Source organism: Anser brachyrhynchus (assembly GCF_964034855.1).
Source record: "Anser brachyrhynchus genome assembly, chromosome: 1".
NCBI lineage: Eukaryota > Metazoa > Chordata > Aves > Anseriformes > Anatidae > Anser > Anser brachyrhynchus.
Genome location: NC_137694.1, coordinates 81,883,980 through 81,908,281, shown reverse-complemented (window position 1 = coordinate 81,908,281; position 24,302 = coordinate 81,883,980). Strand labels below are relative to the sequence as shown.

General features: G+C 37.2%; 1 protein-coding gene and 1 long non-coding RNA gene across 3 annotated transcripts in view; one reads left to right on the top strand and one right to left on the bottom strand.

Annotated features, from left to right (window-relative positions):
• The window catches only part of LOC308201011 (uncharacterized protein), a 52,796-nt gene extending 37,639 nt beyond the window's left edge, over positions 1 to 15,157 (bottom strand). For both annotated transcript variants that reach the window (XM_080607717.1, XM_080607718.1), the window contains exon 1: positions 15,039 to 15,157. In XM_080607717.1, coding sequence (XP_080463843.1) covers positions 15,039 to 15,146 — 108 coding nt within the window. In that variant the 5' untranslated portion in view covers positions 15,147 to 15,157. The remainder of the gene's footprint in view (positions 1 to 15,038) is intronic.
• A 981-nt stretch (positions 15,158 to 16,138) lies between these two features.
• LOC308201070 lies at positions 16,139 to 23,383 on the top strand. The gene is made up of 3 exons (XR_013956021.1): positions 16,139 to 16,278; positions 17,134 to 17,335; positions 21,657 to 23,383. It is a non-coding gene; the product is annotated as an uncharacterized lncRNA (long non-coding RNA).
• Positions 23,384 to 24,302: the final 919 nt, after the last annotated feature.

The window sequence follows — 24,302 nt, the reverse complement described above, 5'->3', positions numbered from 1 at the left end:
GGTTATCTTCTTAGCAGCAATCTTTAAACAGAACTAATTTCATTACAGAAGCTATCATGGCACTAGCTTTCACTTGCCTGAGCCATCTATAATTACTGTAGTCATTATGTTTGTCACAGAAACTCTAGTTGATGCACAGCCAGCATAACATAAAACTGCAACTTGACCTGCACTTGCCCACATGATCTATCCCCCATTCTGTTTAAAAGCTGATTTCTCAACTGTTACAATGCTCAACACCTTAAAAAGTGAACTACATAGAAAACAAGAAGCTGCCCCAATGAAACAATAAAAAATTGATAGAACAGTTCTGTCCCAAAAACCTGCAGAAACAAGTATTTTCAAGATGTTACAGATTGTACCACAAAGCCATTGGTAACTTTGAACAAATTCACAGGTATTCACAATAAACTGTGATCAAAAGTGTCACTGAATTCCCATGATATTATTTTTATGAGGGGACTCTTGTCACAAAATCCTGATATATCATTGTATTTTACTTTAAGTACTCCAAAACAGCTTTTAATCCTCATGGTCTGGAAAGCACCAATACTCTGTGCTGAGATTAGCATTAGCAACTAGCAACAATGGTTTACACAAAGCAGCTTCCCTATTTGAATTTGTATAAGTGCGGCTTGAATATTGATTTTTATTTTCTTTCTAAACATATGGGGAAAAGATACAAAACATCTGGACAAAAGATGAAAAAATGGGCAAACAGATCTCCTTTTCCGTGTAAATACTGCAAATATACTCATCTAATTACTACTGCTAATACTGATCATTGGTATTGGCAGATGGTTAAGCTTTTAAAACAGAAACAGTTTCTATGGATTTCCTACCCTGATTTACCTCTTCATTCTGACCAGTAGTCTTAGGGCAAGAGAAAAGGAAAAAAAAAAAAAAGAGAGAGAGAAAAACAAACAAACAAACAAACAAATCAAACAACAAAACAAAGAAAACCTGGAGAGGGTCTTAGATCAACTCCTCTGTCCTTCAGTAAATATCGCCATATGATTGGATTAACCCAGAAGACTATGTATTCATGCTTGGCTAATAGAAAACTAATGCTGTAAAAGTTCTAGCAGATTTCCCAGACTACTATAAAAGGAAATCAGACACTACTATCTCAAACAAAATAACTTAAAGCAAATTATAGCATACATATATTTTGTAATTTTAAGACACATATGTTTTACTGTGCTGGCGTCAAATGTGTAATGTTTAAATATGCAGATTTTTGGAATAATCACAGAAGTCACACAGCACATTTGTAATATGCTTTTTACTTTATCTTATTTTTACTGAATCATGTTTTGTTATGTATAATTTCTCATACATAAATTCTTTCCTCTATGTTAGAGAGAATCATTGTCATTACACAATCTTTGTACACTTGATGATACAACACCTTGAATTTTTTTCCTTCCAAACACACCCACTGGTTCAGTTTATCAGCTCAGCAACCCTGTAAAGAAAAATGTGTGTGTACACTTACCAGAGAAAAACAGAAAAGATTCATGTTGCTATTGAGATCCACTCCAGCACCCCAAAATTCTGCTCCAAAGAACTCCCACTGCACAATGCAGCTCCTCCTTGCTCTCCCAGCTGTTTGTACATTTCTCCCTGCAGATTACTGCAAGATAAAATCCCTGCAATAATCCACTGGATTCAAAGCCCATTATCAAATGAGACAGGCTTTCTCAGGACAGTACAAACTGTTTTCTGAATTAATGAACAATGTTTACAAACAAAACAAAAGCATGGTCTGAATTATTATGAAGGGTTCAGGATATGCTCTCTTGTTGTTTCCATTTTGTTTATCATCTAATATAAATAAAATTATTTATGCCGAAGGCCACCAGAACATAAAGCTAACCCCAAAGCAACTCTTCACATCTTGCTTGTATTTTCCAAAGAAGCAGATATTCTTGGAAAATACTTCATTTCTATACAGATTAATTAGTTTACAAAATACAGTAGCTATTCACTGCATTTAGAATGGAAGCATCTTACTTAAGTACCTTGAAAAAGAAACCTATGTGCCATAATCAAATTATAAAGAAAAATATATCACATTCTCTTTGGGGCTGTACACTAATGAATAATTACCAAACCAGTGCCTGACATGTTGACTGCTTGATGATGCAGATTAAGATTAAACCAAGTTTGCTATTCGAAAACATGGCAAATTTGGAAATTAAAAAATTGTGAATATTCAAAGCTGATTCATGGGTTATAATGAAACTTTTCCGTATATACTTGCAGGCAGATGAGGGAAAATTAGAAATAAAAACAGTAGCCTATGTGACTAACTGGTAAAAATCAACAAAATTCCATCAGCCCAAGGAATTCCCATGTATTCATTTGTTATGGAGTAGAACTACAGTCTGAAGAAGAAGTAATGACATAGAGACTGTGAGTCTCAAGTTGTTTCAGATTATAGAACATGTAAACTTAATCTGTTTTTGGAATAATGTTCCCTTGCAACCCACCAGTTAACCTCCCACAACTCTAATGTGAACACTATGATATTTGGTTATATGAATGCGTAGTTGCTGGTACCAAAGAGACACAAGTTGAAATTCCATCAAAATGGAGAGGTACTCTCATTTTGTGACCGAGAGCTCAATTTCCCTTTTATAGGGATTTATATTAGTAAATGCCAAGTATCTCTTTTATTGCTCATACTTCTGACTACTTCAGTTTGTGCAAGTCATTTTGCAGTCTGATTCTGCACCCCCGGTGCATTCAAAACCTCTGATTTTGGCAGGATAACTACATTTTAATATAACTTATTTTCTACTTTGAACAAAACCCAAGCAAACCTCACAAAAAGGCACTCAGACAAACTCCAGAGGACAGATAAGACATAACATGAAAAAGAAAAGAACTTCAGTTTGTGCTTTCCCTATTTACTTTGATGTATATTAAAGTCTATAGAAGACTTGAAGGCTTTTCCCAGGCCTCCTTTTTAGTTATAATTTCAGGTTGGTTTCACATATTAGAAAAAAAAATGGTTTGGCTATGAAGAACTTTATGAAAATTGTTATAGATAAACCCATTACACTGGAGGCTTCTCATTTACTCTTACTACAAACTTGAGGAATACTAACAGATTTTGTCAACTACCACCTAGTGACACTTTTCTAACATGATTATGCACAAATAGACATATGAGAGACCTCACTGACCACAGATGGGCTTGCATTTGGTTTCTGGCTCACTCAGTAGTTTTCTCTTCAGGGACAAATTTTGATCCTTTCTGTGCCTTAGGTTCTTCAGCTGGAAAAACTGAAATAACAACACAAACCTCACATGCATAGTACTATGAAAGTAATGATGAAAAGTACCCTAGCCCAACTATGACTTTTTTTTTTTTACACATATTTATAGGAATAGCTATCTATAAAACTCTAAGAAGACTAAAAAACTGGTAACATGACTAAGGAATCAAAACCTAAGTAACTCAGGGGGATGCATTTTGTATTCAGACTGGTTTATTTTCTGGATTTTTTTTTTTCTAAACATTTTTACTCTCAGACCCCTGGGAGGAAGTTTATTCATTTTATACCACAGATCTGTAAGTTAAGTGTGGCTAAGGAAGCATGGATCTTATACTGAGCTATTCAGTTTACATTTTGCTTATATGTGCAGACACACAGAAAAGAGGATAGTTGAAGACCAAAAAAACAATTTAAAACATAAAAACCAGCCTGTATCTCTGCTTACAGACATACACATATGTGGAAAGTGACTATATAGCAAAGCAAAAATGCAGAGCTGTACAAGGTAACCTTTTATGAAGAGAGATAAATGCTCATCTGCTGACTTTCTAAGGCATTGGGCCAACTCTTGTTTTAGTTGTTCTTGCTTCACCATTTGGACAGGTGCAATTCATCACATCAAGCCTGAAATCTCGTGAGCTAAGCACTAGTCCACCGAAGCAAAATGTGAAAAACAGAGGCATGCTTTCCTCAAATACAGAGCTGAAGATTGCAACTGGGAGTGACACAGGTTTAAACTTTGTGAACATGCCTCCTGAATGGATGTCCCAGATGGCTTGTCTTCCTTCATTCTCCAAAAGGCAGACCTCCAGCATTCAATTGCTCTCATTTCATATCCTGGTGTATTAGTCCTTCAGTTTCCAGCTGTATCAGCTATCTTTGTATATCTGTACTGAAGACACTGCAGCGTTTGTGAAAGTTCTTCCAGTAAGGTATAAAATATTCAGTTCAGATATCCTGCTTAAGAAACAGAGAAAGTTAACCCACTCTGATTTCCATTCTGCTAGGGTAAAAGCTTTACACATCCAGTTCAGATATCCTGCTTGAGAAGCAGAGATAGTTAACCCACTCTCATTTCCATTCTGCTTTACACATAGTAGTCTTCAGTAAGGACTTCAAGGAGGATCCCAAAGGACAGCTACAGATAGTCTAGATATGAGCCACTAAGACTCTAAAGACTGCAGACTTGCTATTACACATTTTTAAATACTTAGAATACTAAGACTCCTCTTACGAAAAGTTAGCATTGTGGACCTCTACTAATTCACTGTTATAGCCATCTGTACAGGTCAAATTGATACTTGTAAACCAGAGATGACATTACCCATCATGTTCCAGCCCTAGACTAATGGATAAATTACCAACTGTGAGGAAGCACCTAATATAATAATTAATATAAGATGCAATAGTTTATAATTGGTTGGTCAGGATGAATCATATAAATAAAAGCTCAGCAAGAGTTCTTAATGACACTTGATATCACAGCTCTTTGTGTAAAGAATTTGAGCTATAAAAAGAAAAAAATCTAGTAAATAAAAAGAACAAATTTGAAGGTAAAGTCAGTGTTGTGACATCTATGTACATTTTATCTGACATAAAAAGAGCAATTTGCTGCAACAGCAACACAGCAGAGCAGCAAAAGCATGTTGTGAGAAGGGTAGACAAATAAGTTTTACCAAACAGGAAGCAGTTGAAACCTTCACTTGCTAACTCTAATCTTGCGCTACTGTTAGCATTTAATCTCTGTGTTCACTGCTACATGGTTTCTACATATCTGGGTTCTATATCTGTGCAAATTGTTCAGACACCATTAAAAAGAAAAAAATGCCCACAAATTGAGGCTTTCCTATATTGAGGTTTCTGTTCCTAAACAGTGAAAAGACTGCATAGCTGAGATCTCTAGGCATTCTTGGCCTCTTCAGAAGGCTTGATTTCAGGCTATTCACAGTAAGTGGCAACATAAAATCTAGCCTGGTTTACAGCAGTCGAGGTCAAACCACGATTCAGGTACTTGTAATTCAGTCTTGGCTGCAGGCTCACAGACCTATGCTAGCCTTTCTACTGGTGCAGCTTCAACTGTCACTGTGAAAACTCACCAGCAGAACTGTGTGACTCACAGATGAGTGAGTCTGAGTTCTTTGGCTAACTGGACAAACAAATATATACTCAGTAGTTTTAAACACAGTAGTTAATTACTACTTACATTTGAGTAAAGCTGGAACAAATACTTACCCTCTTTTCTTCCCCCTTCTTTTTTTCCTCCTATAGCACAACTATCCTTAATGAAAATGTGTCTACTTTTCTGATCATCATCTATCTGTCATATGAGCATCTCCCCACAGATTTAAAACCAACAGCAGCAATGCTATTGTCTGATAAGGTATGAATGTTAAATATTCAAATAATCATATGGTGAGCAGTCACGTTTCTCTATTATCTGCACATAAGAAGCTGAATTATTACTTCATCATTAGCTCAAAGTAAATGTAGTGCATTACTACAGTGCTACAGAGGCTCTGCTGGTAGAAACTGGGAGATTCAGAAATTACGACTCAGTTATAGGCTTTCTCTTGGTCTCCCATTTCTTTGGAAAGGGATTGTGTGTCTACTTTCAGGAAGTGCCTATTCAATATGTTCCATATTCTCTAACATATGAGGGCAACCTTGTGTTGGCACAATGGATAAAAAACCTGCCTTATTTCACCTCCTTCTGTTCACTTTCAATAAGCAGATGACAAAGCTGTTGCGTGCAGAATGCTTTTCTTGTTGACCCACTACCCATGACGAGTGCTCTTTGACAGGCCACTATTTGATCTTAGGAAAATGCTATGATAAAAAAAGTTTAACACTTTCTATCATGAACATCCCCTGAAGATACCCCAAATGGTAGAAAGCTCCATTTCAGACCACAAACATATCAGAAGCTGTAAGAGCTACTAACATTTGATGTTCCAGAATCAAATGTTCCAATCATTGGTTCTAAATTACAACTACTTAATAGTTGGGAAAGGAACCATGAAGTACTAACTAAAAATCTGATTCTTTAAACATTATTGATTTTTTTTTCTTTTAGAATCTCCTTCAATTTAGAGACAGCTTCTTCATTTCCACCTTTTACATTCAGCAAGTAATTAAATTTGGTAAGGAAAAAGCTTCACAACTATCCCTACCTCTGCCAAACTGCAGTACTCCCCTTCTCCTTTGAAGAGACAATTTTACAGATGCAATGATTGATTCAATACAGCAGCTTTTACACATTTGCAATGAAGATTGGCAACACTGTTTAGCTCAGTTAAAGACTATTTCAAACTCACTCAGCACAAATAGCCATAACATTTACTTCAGCTCAGAAAATCAAGCAAATAAAGACACAAATAGCCAATATTCTATAACTCACAATCAAAAAGGCAAGTAAAACACTCACAATTTCCAGAATCCCTCTACAGGTCTATGTCTGTTAAAGTCACTGGCAAAATTCCCATTGAATTCAGTTAAATCAGAATTTCATGCACCTTCTCCTGCTAACAGATCGCATTTAGTCACATCATAAAAGCACATGGTATTTCCCATGCAATTCATAATGTTCGGTCATGTTTTGAAGCCAACATTGCTTTCTGGATAAACAATCAGATTGTTCTTTCCCTTGTCCCAGAAGACTTACATTTTTCTTCAGAGCAGATATATTTTAATCAAAGGAAAAAACATATCACTGTTCTAGAAAGGAAACATCTATTTCCTAAATGGGAGGGCCAAATTCTATGCTCCATAATTTTACTGAAACTCCATGAATCAGGCCCACATATTCTATATTGCTATCTAGCAATATATTGCAATTTAGAGGGAAAACTGCTAACTTCTCTCATCAGGCCAATTTATATACTGCCAGACAAAACTGATGTCTACAGTGAATTATGGGTATAGGAGTCATTATCTTTCAGAAGCACCTTGAAAACGAGATGTCTAATCTCAATAATGTAAGTTTCCTGGTTAAATAAATCCCCTGTGCTTAGTAATTCTATGCATTTATAGAAGAGATGTCAACCCTCTACCTCCTTAGACCTTAAAAAACATTTTAAAGCCTCAAGGGGATTTGAATCCTCACTAAACAGAATTGATTTCTATACTTACTACTTAATATTTTTAATCACACAGTTCATGCATTTTTTTTATGTAATGGGCTAGTAAACTCAAAGAACCAGACTGTTCTCTAAACATTTGTCTTCCCATCACCCTGTATTCCATTTATTTTTGATGTTTTTGTTGGTGGTGGTGCTGTTTTATTTTTTGTTTAATACCAAGATGACAGTCTTATTAAGCACACCCTGCCTGCAATGGCTCCAAAAAATTAACATTGCCTTCTGAGTCTGTAGCCACCCAGGCCCTGTGTTAGCATTTAAGAACAGAACTTTGAAAGGCCAGCAGAGGTTTTTCCAATCCACTCTGCAAGAGAGATTGCCTTGCCACTTTTGCCTATGAGAATTTAGGTTAAGAACTTTAGTCATTCCTTGAGGGACTGATCCAAAGCTTAATGAAGCCAAAAGGAATGCATCTATTGATCTGAGCACTCCTGGTAACTTTACTCAGAGCTCCTCTACTAATTATGAGGTACATGCTAAGGTGGGTACAGCCTGAGGACAGTCGTTCTAACCTAACTTGCACCCACTCCCTGCAGCCATAGCCACACACTTCTGCTCCCATGCACCTCCTTAAATCCAGGTGACACCCGCAGGTAGCTGTTGACAGCCCCAAGCTCCAAGTGAAATAGAAAAGAGCCAGCTGACTCACACAGCCAACTGCACCTAGATAAGTAGCCTCTGAACAGAACATAATATTTTGTCTGTACCACCATTTCATCTGCAGTTTTCAGGCCTGGAGCTGTTTCATAGCTAGCCAATTCAGACTTGCATCTGCCTATATCTGTAGACACAACACCAGATGCAAAATCTTCTTCTGTCCTTCAGGAGTCTACACTGAGACTCTTTGGTCCTGTCTCTCTACTCACATTGAGACAAATCAGCAGGAATTCACTGGAAGCTAATGAAACCACTGTAGCATCGACAAGAGAAAAACTGAAGACTAATTTTATTGATGAGCTTCTACCATATGTTTTAATTTTCAGGTTTGTGTTAGTCTAACCTTGTTGAAAATCATAATTAGAGACTCAGAAATTTCCCATTCAGTTTCTAGATACCTCGTGGCTCCTTAGCTGATTGAGATACATATCTGCTGCCAGTAGCCCATTCTCTTGGGCATCATTCCAAATAAATAAATAAATCTGCTGTACAACCATCACAGTTTGATCACACTGGCTCTAAGTTTGGCTCAATAGTTTTTTTAAAAAAATCTCCTAATAAAAAGCATTTCTTCTTTTATACAGAGATGACCAGCAATCCACACAAGTTATACATTAAAGGCTATGCAGTTAGTGTCAAGCAAAGCTTTTCTCTTACACTCTGCAACTTAGGTTTCAATCTGTACTTAGTAAAATATAGTGATAAAACCACTCTAAACCAGTTATGAAGTGTGAGTACAAATGCATCCAGGAAGTACAAAATTTGCTTAAATCAAAATGGTCTAAACACTTCAGGACTGTAAATACAGCCATGAGCTGGAATCAACCACATGAAATTGCTCATGTTGCAGCAAGGAATACGTGCTGCTACATAGAGCATTTCTCCCCACTTTATCCTTTTGTATTGCATTAACAGCTACCCACTGTTTGGACAGACCATTTGTATTCTTTGGAAGTTAATCTGAATAGATCCTTAGTTGGTAGACATTAGTAGAACTTCATATTCTTCAACAGAGTTATGTCAACTCGTCCAATGTCACCACAGTTACAACTGTGCAGCTAATTTTTACTACAGTGCTGTTTTTTAGAGGCGAGGATACATCAACTGATGCAGTGGCAATTCGAGCTGTTTACATCCCTGTGCATGTGATTTGCAGAGCCTCCAGCTTGGAGCGTCCTCGGTTTTGACTATCCATGACCCTGTTATACTGTCTTACTTCCTCTCCATGTGTTATAGCACTTTCTTTCATTTCTACAAACATATTGTGCCATGTGAGAGACGAACTCTATTTGCCACTTAGGACCTCTTTAAAAAACAAGTGGCAGCCTTTATGCCTTGTGGCAATTCACACCTTCGTGTTCCTGCAAAATATGCCCTGTCTGTACCCACTGTTGGATAAATTACCAGCATTTATTAAGGTAATTGAATATGCAGAAGAGGCTGACATTAAGGGGGAGAAGTCTGTACACTGCCATCAGGATATGTTGCAGGAACGACACATAGGATATCAGTGTGTTCTAAAATATTTGGGGAAAACAAAATTTAAATTTGATTATCACATGCCAGTAAAAATTTGTATCCACTACACACTGTCCTCACCAGTCACATTAAAACCAGCCTTATCCAGTGGGAACTGTAGATGCCATCTGCATCCCTAGAATAACTTTGGCAGCATATCAGCATATATTCATTTCTGTGGAGAACAGCCTTCCCTGCTGTAGCTGAGCCCTCATGGTACTTCAGACTGCCAAATTGTCTCAGAGCTAGTAACTGGATATTATTACTCACTTAAATCCATCCTAGTTAAACAACATGCTTGGAGTTGGCAGTTCCTGAAACTTTATTAAAGGTTGAGTAGGTAACCTTCCCCCCCCATCCCCCCATGCCAGTTTAGTAGAAAATGATTACCTCAGGCAACCCACCAAGAACCTAAGATGGATAACATGAAAAATGGAACATACATGAAAAAAACAGTCTAGAAAGACTTGTTTAGGTAATTTCACTGTTGTTCTGCTTTAGGAAGAACATGGTCTTCCAACAGGAGAATGAGTTATCATCTTAACGAATTACAGGTGTATTGAGAGGGGAGAGAGCAGTGCACAGCAGTGTTTCTGTATTTGCATAGGAACTTCTACCTCGCTATACTAACTTTTTTAACTGATGACAGAAAAGAACAATCAAGACATTTCTTGAATAATACTGGCATCTAGAGATCTGCAAAAAAGGGTACATGCAACAGATACAGTTACAGATCAAAGACTTGTACATCAAAGAGTGACCCAGCCCCCTGTGACTCCCCCTGCTCTTTTATCATTCAAATTCTTCAAAGTAGGAGTCAATGGAATAGATTACATTTTTATCCTGGATAACCATGGAACAGCCAAAATTTTCCCCTAACTCTATTCAATCCAGATGTGGTTCAACAACCTGTTACTCTAACAATGCACAAAAAAAGAAAACCACTGCTATATGCAGAAATAATGTTCACAAATAAGCTATAAATGTCCACCAGGAACAGATTAGTGAATCACACACATTGTTTAGTGCTACAGAAGCATTTTTACCTAATATACCCAGTATATAGTTAGAACTTCAAAGCTGGCTCTGCTAGATGTACATTCCTACCTTCATCGTAGGCACTTGCATGGTACCATTATTCCCACATTCAAAACATAACAACATTTAGCATAGTTATCCTTTGAACATCCCTATGACAAGAAAAGTGATGTTATTCCCATGTTATCACACAGTTGGGCATATTGTCTGTATCACTAAAAGACATAATCAGATATATGTAATCTATTGCTCACTGATGGTGGGATGCCTGAATCCAAAATACTGATTTTTAAATCTGCAGTTTAAAATGCTTCCTCATTCTTCAGGTGCTTAAAGATACTTAGAAATGTAAATTTTCTCTATGAATAAGTCCAGACACTATATAAATCTTGGCATTATTGAGCAGCTAGACAGCTAGTCTACATTTCGGTTAAATCAGGATCTGTAAATTGCATCTTGTTCGTATGTTAACTCAGTGATTAATCTGATTGTTGTCCTCAGAGCAAATAAACCAAACAAGCTTTGAAAAGAACAAGGCAAATGGACTGGACAGGATTTCCCCCTCCTGCTGCCTCTTACCTGTCAGCCCACTTGCTGCAGCCCAGCCATGGCAGCATCCCTTCTCACTGGGGTGATTAGGGTTCAAATTTTCTTCATGGATTCTGTTCTCCTCTTCTGTGTGATTTCTCCAGCCACCAGGTGAGAGACTTATCTGAACTGTGTTTCTCCTACTTCAGACTCCTAAATTATCTGTTCTACTTTATACATACTAATTAGATCTGTTAAGCTAACGGGGGTGTGTATGAGTACATACGTGTGCATACGTTTGTGTAGGTCTCTGGCCTGGTTGTTAGAGTAGTCACTTGACAAGGGATACAATTGAATTCTCCAGGTCCAGCTCCAATAAGCATTGAATATTAATCTAGTTCACTGGAGCAGAAATGAAAATCGCTGCAGCAAGTATTAAAATAAAATGCTTTGGAGGAGTGGTTGTAGGTGCTCAGGCAAGAAGTTTGCAGAAGAAGAACCAACTCTCCTAAACACTCCACCAAGACATTTTTTTTTCTTCAGAATAAAACTGGAAACAGATTATTTCTCTAGCTAGTTTGAAAACTGTGCAGGATATGTAGTACAATTGCCATTCTCTAATTTTCTTGATTATCTCTAATGTATAACCCCTGGAGGGAGAAAGGAGGGCATGCATCTTCCTCTCTCAGCTCCCCCTGCTCAGCACCTACCTTCTTACTCCAATCTCTGGGAACTTGCAGGAGATAAACTGTCAGGATGAGGAAGGAGACATTTTATAAAGACAAATGCAATGAGCTGATTACTAGTAACTTGCTGCTGTGCATAGCTGTGTGCAGCATTATCCACAGGCAAGCCAGATCATTTTGTCAACAGCACCTTGCTGTAAAAAAATCAACAGTCAGATTGAGTGGATATAGGAAATCTTATTAAAGAGCAAATGATACTATGTGAGAATTGAGTAGGAGAGGATAAATGTGCACGCATATGTCCCAGCCCAGAGCTGTAAACTGCTACTGCTACTAAAAGCGGTGTTATTCACAGCCACAGCTCTGCTGGGTGTCAGTTTACACTTACTTAAAGAAGGCATATTATTTATCCCACAAACAGCAACTGAGGCATAATATGCTATTAAGGGATTAGATAGTCCAAAAGAAAAAGCACAATATGAGGGCTGGAATTATTTTTCTGAATATGACTAATAACAACTTCAGTCACTGTTGGAGACTGGATACTCATGCATTCTTCTTCAAATGTCTTGGTATACCTTGGCACTATGTTTGCTCATGTGCTTTTACATATTCAAGAGATGCTTTCCCATCATCAGAAGGTATCCTACACTTGCATATTATCCATTGACTTTACATTAATCCTAGCAGTGGAAGATAAGCTAGATCCCAGCCTACAAAAAGCCAATAGGAGCAAGGATGAATATGACAAAAATTAAGAGATGAGAAACAGCTGTGGTAGCAAACATTTGCAGTGAAAACTGGCAAAAAGCACTTGTAATAGAGAGATTCAGTACAACTGTGTATGAGACTTCCAGGCTTTTACATAGAGGATATAATGAAATTTGACATAGAGGTCTTGTGGAAAAAATTTAAATCAATTTACCTCTTTCAGGATGAAGTGTATACTCTTGACACAGAGAAGCATGTGTGTGCTTATATATAAATATATACACACACTGAATTATATACGCTGAATTCCATAAAGTGGTTTAAAAGAACATTTAACAAACCCTGCAAGTATAGATCTTCTACACTCTTTTCTTAAAATCCATGCTATATTAATGGTTTTATTGACAAACTGAACAATAACTTTGTGGTGTCATCCATTTTACACAAAATCACAGTAAACTTGACACTTGAACAATATTACTTTAGATTTGTAGAAATTCAGAATCATTGAAAAACTACACAGTTGTAAAACTCTGCTAAGTCTAAATCTAAATCTTAAATAGAAGTATCTAGAAAAGATACCAAAGCATGCAAGTGAAAACAAACATGAGGGAGATATAATTACAAGGGATAATGAGACTTTGGTTGTAATCTCTTGCATGTATCTGTATTATCAGCTGAATCTTTGGATAGGCCTGATCCAAGGTCTGCTAAATGTTAATGAGGGTATTTCTTTTGATTTGAATAAGTTCTGAACTTAATCCTAAACAAAATAATTTAGTTCAGTAAGTCAGTAAGTTGTAACATGAAGAATGGTGCATGAACACAAACCTACTGTGACAAGAAGTATTAGAAATAGTGCCTCATTATTCTTTATTTCTGATACAGCAAAAATAGCCTTTTTAGAAATATAGGCTCAGAAAAATAAATTTCTCAGCAGTCTGTTTCTTGGGTCCATGCACTTAAATATACTGTGATCAATATTTTCAGGTGAAGCAATTTGCTTCCTCTGTTTGGCATGTGCATAAAATTTGCAATGCAACTTTGACTTTCATTTTGGTTGCAGTCTGTTATTGCTAATGAAAAAAACAAACAAACAAAACAAACAAACAAAAAAACCTTCCTAGCTTTTCTAATGTATCAGCTAGATAAATTGTTAACACTTAAGAACTTCCCAGGCAGTAATGAATGTCACAGTTTTCTGTGTTATCCCTGATAAAGTTTAGGATGTGGAAAGCAGTCTAATCCTCTTTCTATACTCTCCCATCTGTGCTTTAGAGCTACCATAGTAAATTACTACATACTACTACTTTAGATGCAATTTCATATTTTCAAAGCTGAGATAATTTTATTCTACACTGAATTTTTTAATCTTTGTGGAGAAAAAAAAAATAATAAAATGTTTAGAGAAGCCAGGTCAGATAAAACTGTTGAATTAAAGAGATGGATGGTAGTTTTCAGTAAAATAGACCTTTCATAAAGCTTGTTCAGAACACAGAGTTAAGCCAAACTAATCACTTTGTTTACAGAAAATCCACAACACAAAATGTTAAGATTTAACTCAATTGTAATCTTCCGTTAATTATGAGACATTTTTTATGCAGGAATAGTTGCTGACAAATATGGCTTGAGGCATTCTTTTATTTGTACCTTAAATATGCTATTGCCTATGCCTGATGTCTTTGAGGCAGCATTAATATTGCAGATTGAATTTACTTGGTGCAATTTTCCCATTAACCTGTTCAGTCACAGTTAGGGCTCATTTCTTTCTCTGTGAGGGAAGCTTAAGATTTGCATTAGATTTCTCCACATTTTATCAGATGCACTTTGCCTGTTCTGTAATTATTATGGGTAAAGGGCCTGATTTCGTATCTATTGCAGTAAATTCACTACTCACTTTGAGGGTGAGCATAAACAGCTGCTCCAGGGGCAGAAGTGAATGCAGAGAAAGAGACTGATTTAATAAATTGTTAATCTTGTATTTTTCTGCATCCATAATAGGAACCTACATTCAATAACACCACCGAAATCCCGTCAATCCAGTATCTTGCTCAGGTTACCATATGGTTGTGGAACAGCTGGTTGATGTTAAACCTTCACAAAATTGAGATTATACTTGCAGGAAACAGCAGACACTTTGAAGAATCTGTAGCCACGGTGTGCATCTACACATCTAAGGCAGATAGCCATAAATCATCAAAACACTACCAGAGAAAGAATTCCTCTGTGACCCTTTGTTATTTTGAATTCAAAAATGACCTCTTAACCTGTCTTGTGTCATAGGGCTAGCGTGCAGAATGTAGCCCATCCTACCTGATGCCCTAAACCCAGCTAAACAAATGCTTGTCACCTCACAATGAGATTATGGCAATCCTGCACTTTCTCTGAGACTTTGTAATTACTTCTAAGACTTGTAAAGTCTTAGAAGTCTTCCTTCCTACGTCCTTTTTCAACCACCTTTGGAAACTCCGCATTACCTGTGTGCAGATGAGCTGCTTATTGGGAGCTAAAGCAGCGGCAGAAGTGCAGTCAGGCTGCAAAGCTGTGACTCCATGCTTTCTCCCCCAGTTGTTATATATATGCATGCCTCTGAAAAGCACTCTGCTCTACTGCACAGAGAAATGGTGCAAATTCCCAGTGGAACTTGCATAAGGAAGCAAAAGAAGGAGCTCTATAATGGCTCTATGGATTTTTCTCTAGGAGCAGATAACCTTGCTCCACTAAGGGTAGCCTGCTGATACCAAAACAGAGCTGCTTCACACTCTCTGCCAGTAAGAAACTTCTCCTGCTCATTTGAATTTCTCTAGGTCTTCATTGCTGCTGCTGGAATTGCAAAGGAACAGGCTCCTATCTTTAATGCCCTACCCACTTGCACCTGCTCCTCCAGAGCAGGGTGGGATGGGTGATGAGCAGAGGAAACCTCAGTGGGAGAACAGGGATTTGTGCTCACGAGCAGGAGAAGTTACACATGGGATAGAAGATAGCTTTGTAGCAGTAGAAAACTAGGCAGTGTGGCTAAATTATAATATTGTTGAAAGAATTGTAAAGTGACAAAAAATTGTAAAGTGACTCTTGTAAAGGTGGAAGTTTTGGAAAGTTTTTGAAAATAGAAAAATATCTAAATATAGAGCATTTATGTGGCCTTAAGTTTGCCCCTTGTGTACCTAGTGTCAATACTGACAGTGGTCCAAGGGATCACTTAGGAGACGCGGGTGGGGTGGGGGGAGCAGTCCAAACCTTGCCTCTGGGAGGGAAGGAAAGCGCACTTCAAAGCTGACGCCTCAAGAAACAAGAGAATGAATAACTGAGCCCAGGAAGGTGGGTGGAAAAGGATAATTGCTGGCAACAGCCTAGCTCTCTCCTTACTCCCTGGTGTGAATGCTCTCCCTCAGAACCATGATCAGAGCCTGCAGGGCTCACACACCCCCTGCAACAGGCAGCTCCCCAGGGACAGTCGCTCAGCTCCCTGTGCCCCCAGCTACCTCTGGAGAGCAGAAGGGGAAAAAAAGAAGGAGGAGGACCTTGCTACGCTTCTGCAGTTTAACCTGAATGTAGCTTCATAATGTCAAGCAATAGATGCTCCTACAGTACATGCCACATTGTAGAGTGTGGGGAAGTGTCAAAGCTTTCCAGCTAAGGTTGCCAGATCTTCTGATGACAGAAAATGAAGGAATCTTAAAAATATGCTCTTCCAGCTACCCCTACAATCAGGCACAGGTAGGTTATAGAATGTTTAATATGTGCCTAAGTAAGCTGTCCTGACATCACTAGTCCTTTATTTAAGGCACTGATAGAAGAAGAACTAATTATTCATGAATATTCCAAGTGCTACTAGGACAAACAAAGCATGTAAAGAGACAGGTATGAACATTCTTAAAAATGTGATCCAAGTAAAAATAATTAATGTTTCCCAGTCCTGACCTTTGAATTTTTGTGGCTATGATACTATTTTTTGTGGTACTGCTTTGTGCAATAACAATATAGACACAGAAAACCAAGCAGGCTTTTGGAAAGGTTAGCTAAAAATTAGTCAGTTTTTATAGCTTGCTGATAAAAGAATTGGTATAGTAGAAATTAAGTTTAGGCCGTGGATAAAAATATAGAGCAAGACACATGGCTTTCTTAATGAAACAAAATTACTTAGCCTTTTAGTGAATTTGTATGTTACATTGGAAATCTTTGTAAACAGGGTAACTAGTGTATTTTGGAACTCAGTATTCACATAAACTACTAATGAAATAATTCTGGGATTTCTGAGAGGTTCAAAGTTACTGTTTGAATAACAGTATGACTCTGAAGACATCATGATATAGGAAGGATGTAAATAAAATACTAAACATATTTAAAATATTAAGTATTCAAACTGTATTCAAAATATATTCAAAGTACATTGTGGAGCACTAAGCCAATGGATGGAGCACAAGTAAACTGTGTGATTTAGGTATAAACACTGGGAATTTAGGAGTCTTCTTGATAGTAAACAATGTTTATTATTGATGTTCTTTAACTTCTATGTTGCTATGTCTACCACACAAATGTGTCATATTTCCAAATGTACAAATTTTTTAATAGCATTCATGGAACTGTTTAGAAGGAAGAGATGCATTCAATAACCATCAGAGATTTACCTGGCCTACCATTATCTGACAATCAACACCTCTTCACTGGAGCTTGGAATACAGACAACCAAAGATTCATTGTAAAACCAAAATGTATGACTTGAAAAGCTGGAAGAAAGAATGCTTAAATGCTTAACAATAGACTGAAATGATAGGTAAGAAGGTTTTGATAAAACTATGATTTATTGTTTTTTTTTTTAAAGAAAAATTCATGCTTTCTCTCAAAATGCTTTCCAGGAAATACTTATTTTCTAATCAACTCTAATCATAAGTTACTAAGGGCACTAATCTTTTTTTTTTTCTCCCTCTGACAAGAAAAACAGCAATTAAACTACACAGATGTCACTTGTTCTCAGGAGTATGTCCAACTGTGTCAAAATAGTATTACCTGTAAAAGACAGTAAGCAGAATTTGAAAATATTAGTGTAACCATCCAAGGGCAGATTATGTTCAGGCTTATGCAGACATGAGAGTGATGAGGAGGGGATGTGAGTGTGTTTGGGCAGTGGGGAGCAGGTTGTAAAGGGCAGACGAGGATACAAGAGAGCTCCGTCATTCCCAGCCTTGAGTTCACTTGCAGTCAAAAGAGACAGTATGTTTTTCTCAGCTTTGTAGAAATATCAAAAGCTTTGAGAACAGGAGCCATCATTTCACCAAAGGGGACAGGGATTTGACCCTATTCACTCATGCACTGACCCACAGAGCTTGTTGCGTACATGCACTGTGTATGTATATTATACTTTATTAAGAAGACTCTGTCAGAGGCTGCTAGAAGCCTTTTGGGACATTATACAGTGTAATGTTCTCTGAGTGACTACCTCTGCTCTTCGGAGATGAGGTGTCAGAGGTAGCTAACCCAGAAAGATCCAAGAAGTCTTTAGCATCTTCATGTTGGCTAACTGTGCTTTCCATATGTGATGTATAGACAGTCTATAAACTAAGTTGAATAACTGTGGTCAATCTGTGGCAACCTTAATTAAACTTTTACCGAGCAAATTTAGTTAACCATTCAAAGCATATTTGTGAGATTCTCCAACATGAGCAGCTTACCCTCTACCTTTGTGAAATTACTGTTAGTCATTCAGTAATGTCTGCATCATCCTATTTAAACCTTCCCCCGTGGTTTTAGAATTCTTTCTGCTTACTAATCCACCACAGGGGAGTGATATGTAAACATGAAAATATATTTTTATAGACTTTTCCTGTTTGTGATGGTAGGTTCTATCAAGCCATATTTATAGCCTCACCAAGAATTATTTATAATTCATTTGCCTCACATTCAATTGAATTAATTTAAAGGTATAATTCAATTTAACAAACACACAGCTCAGTGTATTGAGCAATGAGATGTACTGCAGCTGTTTCAGGCACCCTGCACTTCACCCCATCTTTCTGTTTTCAGCCAGACTCCTGGCTCGGTAGTATTTGTGTATATCAAACCAGGTACCATGCTAGAACAACAACATACCATAACAAGACAACAACGGCTTTTAACCTCCAAGCTATGTAACTTATCTAGATATCCAAAATTTATCTGAATTCTCCTTATCCATGTAGAGTACATCCTTTACTGTGCAGATCTCTATTACAAAATCCTGTTGATGTGAACTATTGCACTCTTGCTGCTAACTCTGCTGAAGTCCATTACAGACAACCCTTTCCTGTGATTTATGCCTCATTATAAAAATCAAATTTCTTGGTTGTCAAAAGTAAATTGACTGCAGCAAGCAGAAGGAACAAACTCTCTGACATACAGAGTCATCACACCAGCCTAAGGGTGTAACTTCAAATGTGATAGGATATGCTATAAATACAGAGCTTCAGAAAAGAGAGAAAAACTGATCAGATTGAGTAAAGAAAGTGCTGTCTTTCTCCTAACCTTAACCCTAACCACCAGCATGGGCTGAGACTTGGCCCACACCCACAAACCATAACCCAGATTTAAAAAAAAAAAAAAAAAAAAAAAAACAAACTGTTGGAAGAAATTGTTCTGCAGGATACTGCTCTTGCCAGCCCTTTTGCAGCCCCACTGCAGCTGAAGATCTAGATATGGTCACTTTCCTAACACTAAATCTAATCTTACCCACAGTTTTAATCATAAGCTTAAAATGTATTATGCATTAAGACATAACCTGGGACCCCAAGCCATGGTTGAGATGAAAAAGTAATTTCAAGAGATATCTTTTTGTAGGCTGCCTCTTCCCTTGGCAGCCCAGATGCAGCATCAGTCCACCCAGAGCCAGAATTTGTCTCCCTCCTGACCCTTCACCAAATTATAATGTTAACTCTAATGGCCAACAGAGGCTCAGCTTCAGCCAAGAACATACAGCCATGGCCCAGAAGAAAAAGTTTTCTGGGGAGAAATACTTTGGCAATTTACCCCTTCCCTTAGCAACCTCTTTGCAGCCCTATTCCACTGGGGATATAGGCTTTGTCTCTCTCCTAACTTTAATCCTAATTCTATCACAAAGGATGAGCCTTACCAAGGATGCCAGCCATGACCCAGATGAGCAGTGTCAAGAGGAATATTTATCAGACTAATCCTTCCCTCAGCACTCTCTTTGCAAACACACCCCCAAGAAAATCTCTATACTTTGTCAGTCTCCTAATCCTAACTCAAAACTCAGATATCATTGTGGGCATACCCACCACTTCCCTTTCCAGCCACTTTGAAACAGAATGGCAAGAATCTGCCTCTCTTAAACTAAAACTAACCCCAACTTTTTAGCTTGGTATTGGCTCAGCACTAGCCCAGGACATTCAAATATGGTACAGATTAAAGAGTAGTCAGGGTAGAAACCTTTTGACAGCCAGTCCCATCCACTGGTACAGCCTTTGCAGATCCGCTCAAATGAATGCTCTAGGTTTTGTCTCTAAACCTGTATCTTAACCTTAAAGGTTACTATAACTACAACCTTACTGCTTGTCCTTTGTTGAATCCCCCATGCATGGCTAGATAAAAAAGTTGTCAGGAGATTAATACTCTTCCAGCCTACCTCTTTTGGTAGGCCCTTTACAGTCTGACTCCAGCAGGAGCCTTAGGCTTTTTCTCTCTCTTAACTCTAAATCTATCCCCAACTCAAAGGGTGGTCTGAAACTTACCCCTTGCTGTCAGGAGTAGCCCTAATGAAAAAAAAAAATAAAATAAAAAGCCCAAGGGAGAAATCTTTCTGTAGCCTACCACTTTTCTTGGCAAATTCTTTCCATTCCCAGTCCTACAGGAGATCTAGCCTTTTTTCCTCTCCTAATCCTCATCCCATCTATCTATAGCCCTATGCCTTGACCTTGGCTGAGCCTCAGGTGAGGATACCCAGGTATGGCCTAGATGAAAAGGTGGATGAATCTTTTTGTAGCCTGCTACTTGTTTGGCAGCTGCTTTGCAGCCCCACTTCAAAAGTAGGTCTAGCCTTTGACTCTTCCCTAACCTTAATGCTTCCTGTCGTAGAGGGTTCAGCCCTAGACCAGGACTCCCAGGCACCATCCATACAAAAGTGTAGATGGGGAAGAAGTCTTTCTATAGCCCACGACTTCCTTTGGGAACCCCTTTGCTGCCTGGTCCAATGGAATCTCTTGGGTTTCTCACTCTTCTAACCTTGACTTCAATACTAGGAGTGGCCTGAGCCTTACCCAAGGATCCTTAGTCATAGCTCAGGTAAAAAACTGTTCAGTAAAATAATCTTTCTGTAACCCACTACTTCTTTTGATAGACCTTTTGCAGCCTCACTTTAGCTGGAGCACTGGGCTTTGTCTCTCTCCTAATTTATCCTCTAAGCCCAGGCTTGGGCTCAGCCTCACATCAGGACCCTGCTTTCTACCTTTTATACCACACAATGCCATCAAAAATGTCACTGTGAAAAACAAAGAAAATTATGTGTAACTAGTGCAATTTCAGAGTAAGATTGTATTTTTGTTTTACATGTAAGTCACTGATTTATATAGCTAATTATTTGCTGAATTAAAATAAGAAGCACAGTACATCTTCAACAGACCCTTCATTATATCTTTCTTCATGGATCTTATCAACTATTCCTCATCAGTGCTGAAACACTACTTATATTCCAAACCTCCTTCCAATCATCAGGAATTCTAGCAAAAGAAAAATTTTAAAATTAACAAGGGTATACTGTATATAACCTTTTAAAAGAAACCACTTTTAAAATAAAACACTTTTTAAAATTAAAAAACATACTTTTAAAATAAAACACAGGTTTTAGGTTTATTTTTTTTCCTTTAAAAAAAAAAAAAAGAAGAGAGATAAACATAAATTTATTTTATTTGAAAATTTTCCAATGAAATTAATAATTGCATTGAGACAGTTTTTTTTACACACATGCATAAATATTACAGACTCTAGCTCTAGCATTTTTTCTCAGATTGTCTTCATTTTTCCTCAGCTACTTTGCAGCTATTTTTTTGGCTTATTTTACATGTATTGCTAGTTTTAAAATATATTTTCTTCTTCTGTTTGCTTTCAAGGTATGCAACTTAATTGTTTGAATGCACCAATACTGTCTATCCCTGACCCCTTGTTTGGTTACACTGGCTTCTGCAGCTGAAGTTATTATATAACCAGTTGCATTTCTTACTACCTTTGACTCCTCCATGCACATGACAAGAAGCTATTTACAGCAAGGTTACCAACGGACAGCTTTGGGGCTGAATCAGGAACACGGTATGAACTCACGCCTCCAGCTTTGTCGTGAAACACCTTAACGATCTTTTCAAAAGGCCACAGTTACATTAACTTTGCTAATTATTTTTAAAAGTATGTCCTTATTCTGCTTATATTAAAGAGTAGCAGATGATATATAGAAATTTACAAAAGAACTTTTTCTACGTTCTTGCTATATCTAGGAAGTCTGAGTGTATTTACTTTATCCACATCATGCTCCCTTTTCTCCATACCTCCTTTCTCTGTACACACACACACACACACACAATCACTTGCTAGATTCATTTTTTTTTTTTCTGTTACTCTTTGCCATTTACAATCCACCTTAAAACTTGGGAAAAAAATCATGTATTATAGTTACTGTTCTGTGTATTCTATACCAACAGAGCAACTGACATCATCAAAAGAGAAGAGCTGAATATGTCAAATGCATAACATCAACAAACTGAAGGTGTTTCTTTTGTTGACACGCCCCTTCAAACTTTAAAGCCAACTTTAAAGCTCTTAGCACAAATTCTGACTTTATACTACAGACAGAAATTAGCAATTATACAAGGCTTTCAACCAAAATGGCTTATTAGTGGTCCATACCCCATCCCTATCATATCCGAAGAATGCCATGGCCTTACAATGGCATGCTTTCTGAACCCTTTCCAGTTTCAGATATTTCCTATCTCTTTTAATACCTCATTGCTTTTGCATCAATTACAGCCTGACCTAAAGCCACACTGGCAGTGAAAGTGATATATAGTGGAATCCATTTAAATGAATTTCTGATGAAAGAATAAAACTGTTAAAAGAATAAATTTACTGCACAGATTTATACAAATCCTGTATATGCACTGAAATCCTCTTAAAGGAAAAACTGATGGAAGATTAAAATGTTAAATGAATTAAAACCCAGCATGCTAGTGAAATATAATGATTATTTGACCTACTAAATGAATAGCTCCAATAACCATATAATGGTAAGTATTCAAATATATGTCAATTTTAAATATGTAGTAAAAAATGTAAGGCAAACAATGATCAATGGGAGTATCTGTTAAGACAGTAAACTTATAAAACAGCAGTGAAATGTTCTTGAAAAGTCTTTGTTCACCCAGGCATGGAGCTAGCCAGTCCTTCATTTCTGTTCAGAAAGAGAATTTTAATGATTATTAAACGCTTTTAATCACATAGCATAAATGTAATTTTTGCTTTGCTCAATTTCAACATATCCAAATGTCTAAGAAAGCCTTTCTCTTCCCTTTCAGCTGAGCTCTCCACTTGTGGCAAATTGTTAGGAATCTGTTTTACAAAAGATATTGACCAATGTCTGCCATTAGGGCTGGCTGTATTCCATTTCATGGAAAGTATCTTTTAAAACTGTGCCAGCGAAACTGACAAAAAAGTGTTGTGAGCACTGTAACATTATTTAACATTTGTAATTTTAATGCACGTTCAAAGACATAGCAAATAGACACATTTTTGATATTACATCTAAGTATTAGCATTGCAATGCTAAACAAAAAAAAAAACACAAAAACAAACAAAAACCTGTTTTGTCTTTCACCATAAAAAGTGGTATTTAAAACAATAAAAATGATCCCATTTATATATATATATATATATATATGCTTTACCTGTACAACTTGGATTTGGCTAGCTCTTCAAATAACTGGGTTCAGGTTTAAATCCCAGATTAAACCACTAAAAATGTGAACTCTAAATCCCCTGAAATGAGTTTAAAACAATTTTATGCATCAGCTTCCTACCTGAGAAGAGTTGAGTTCATAATCAGTTTAGGTCATAGGTGAAATGAGTTTGTCAGTTGCAATCTAGTCTGTAATGAATTTATATCTTGATCACAAAAATTACTATACTACCCAATTAAATATTGCCTGAAGCCACTGTTCATTAAAGATTGAGACCCAGTGATGGATATTGGAGACTGAAGCGCATTTTTGGTGTAAGAAGATCTATACAGTCCCTAGACAGTCCTGTCTTGGTAGCAAGATGCTCTGTTTGGAAATGGCATCCTTGCCTCTGTCAAGTCTTTATATTTTCACCATATCATGTTTATATGGCCTTACTAGTTTCAAAAATATCGTACCAAGAAATGTTAAAAACCTTGAGTCACAGCCTTCTTTACAGAATATGCTTGGTAGAAATTCAAGATTTCTTTTAGTGGCTAATTATGCAGCTGTGATTACTTTTGTGCCATTTAACTCAAAGCCTATATTGTTGAAAACAGAGTGTCTGTATAAGGCAAAGCCTTTATTAAAGGGTTCTGGCTAGCAGTGAAGCATGCTGAAAACTAGAACTTACCTATACAGAGGGAAAAGAGAATATATGTGAACTGAAGGCCACCAGAAGAATGCATATGATGCAAAAGCCCCTAAGGGAAGGTTAACTGTGAGTCCTTTGACTTTTCCCCTGACTCTCCTGTAAGATTCAGGAAAATACGG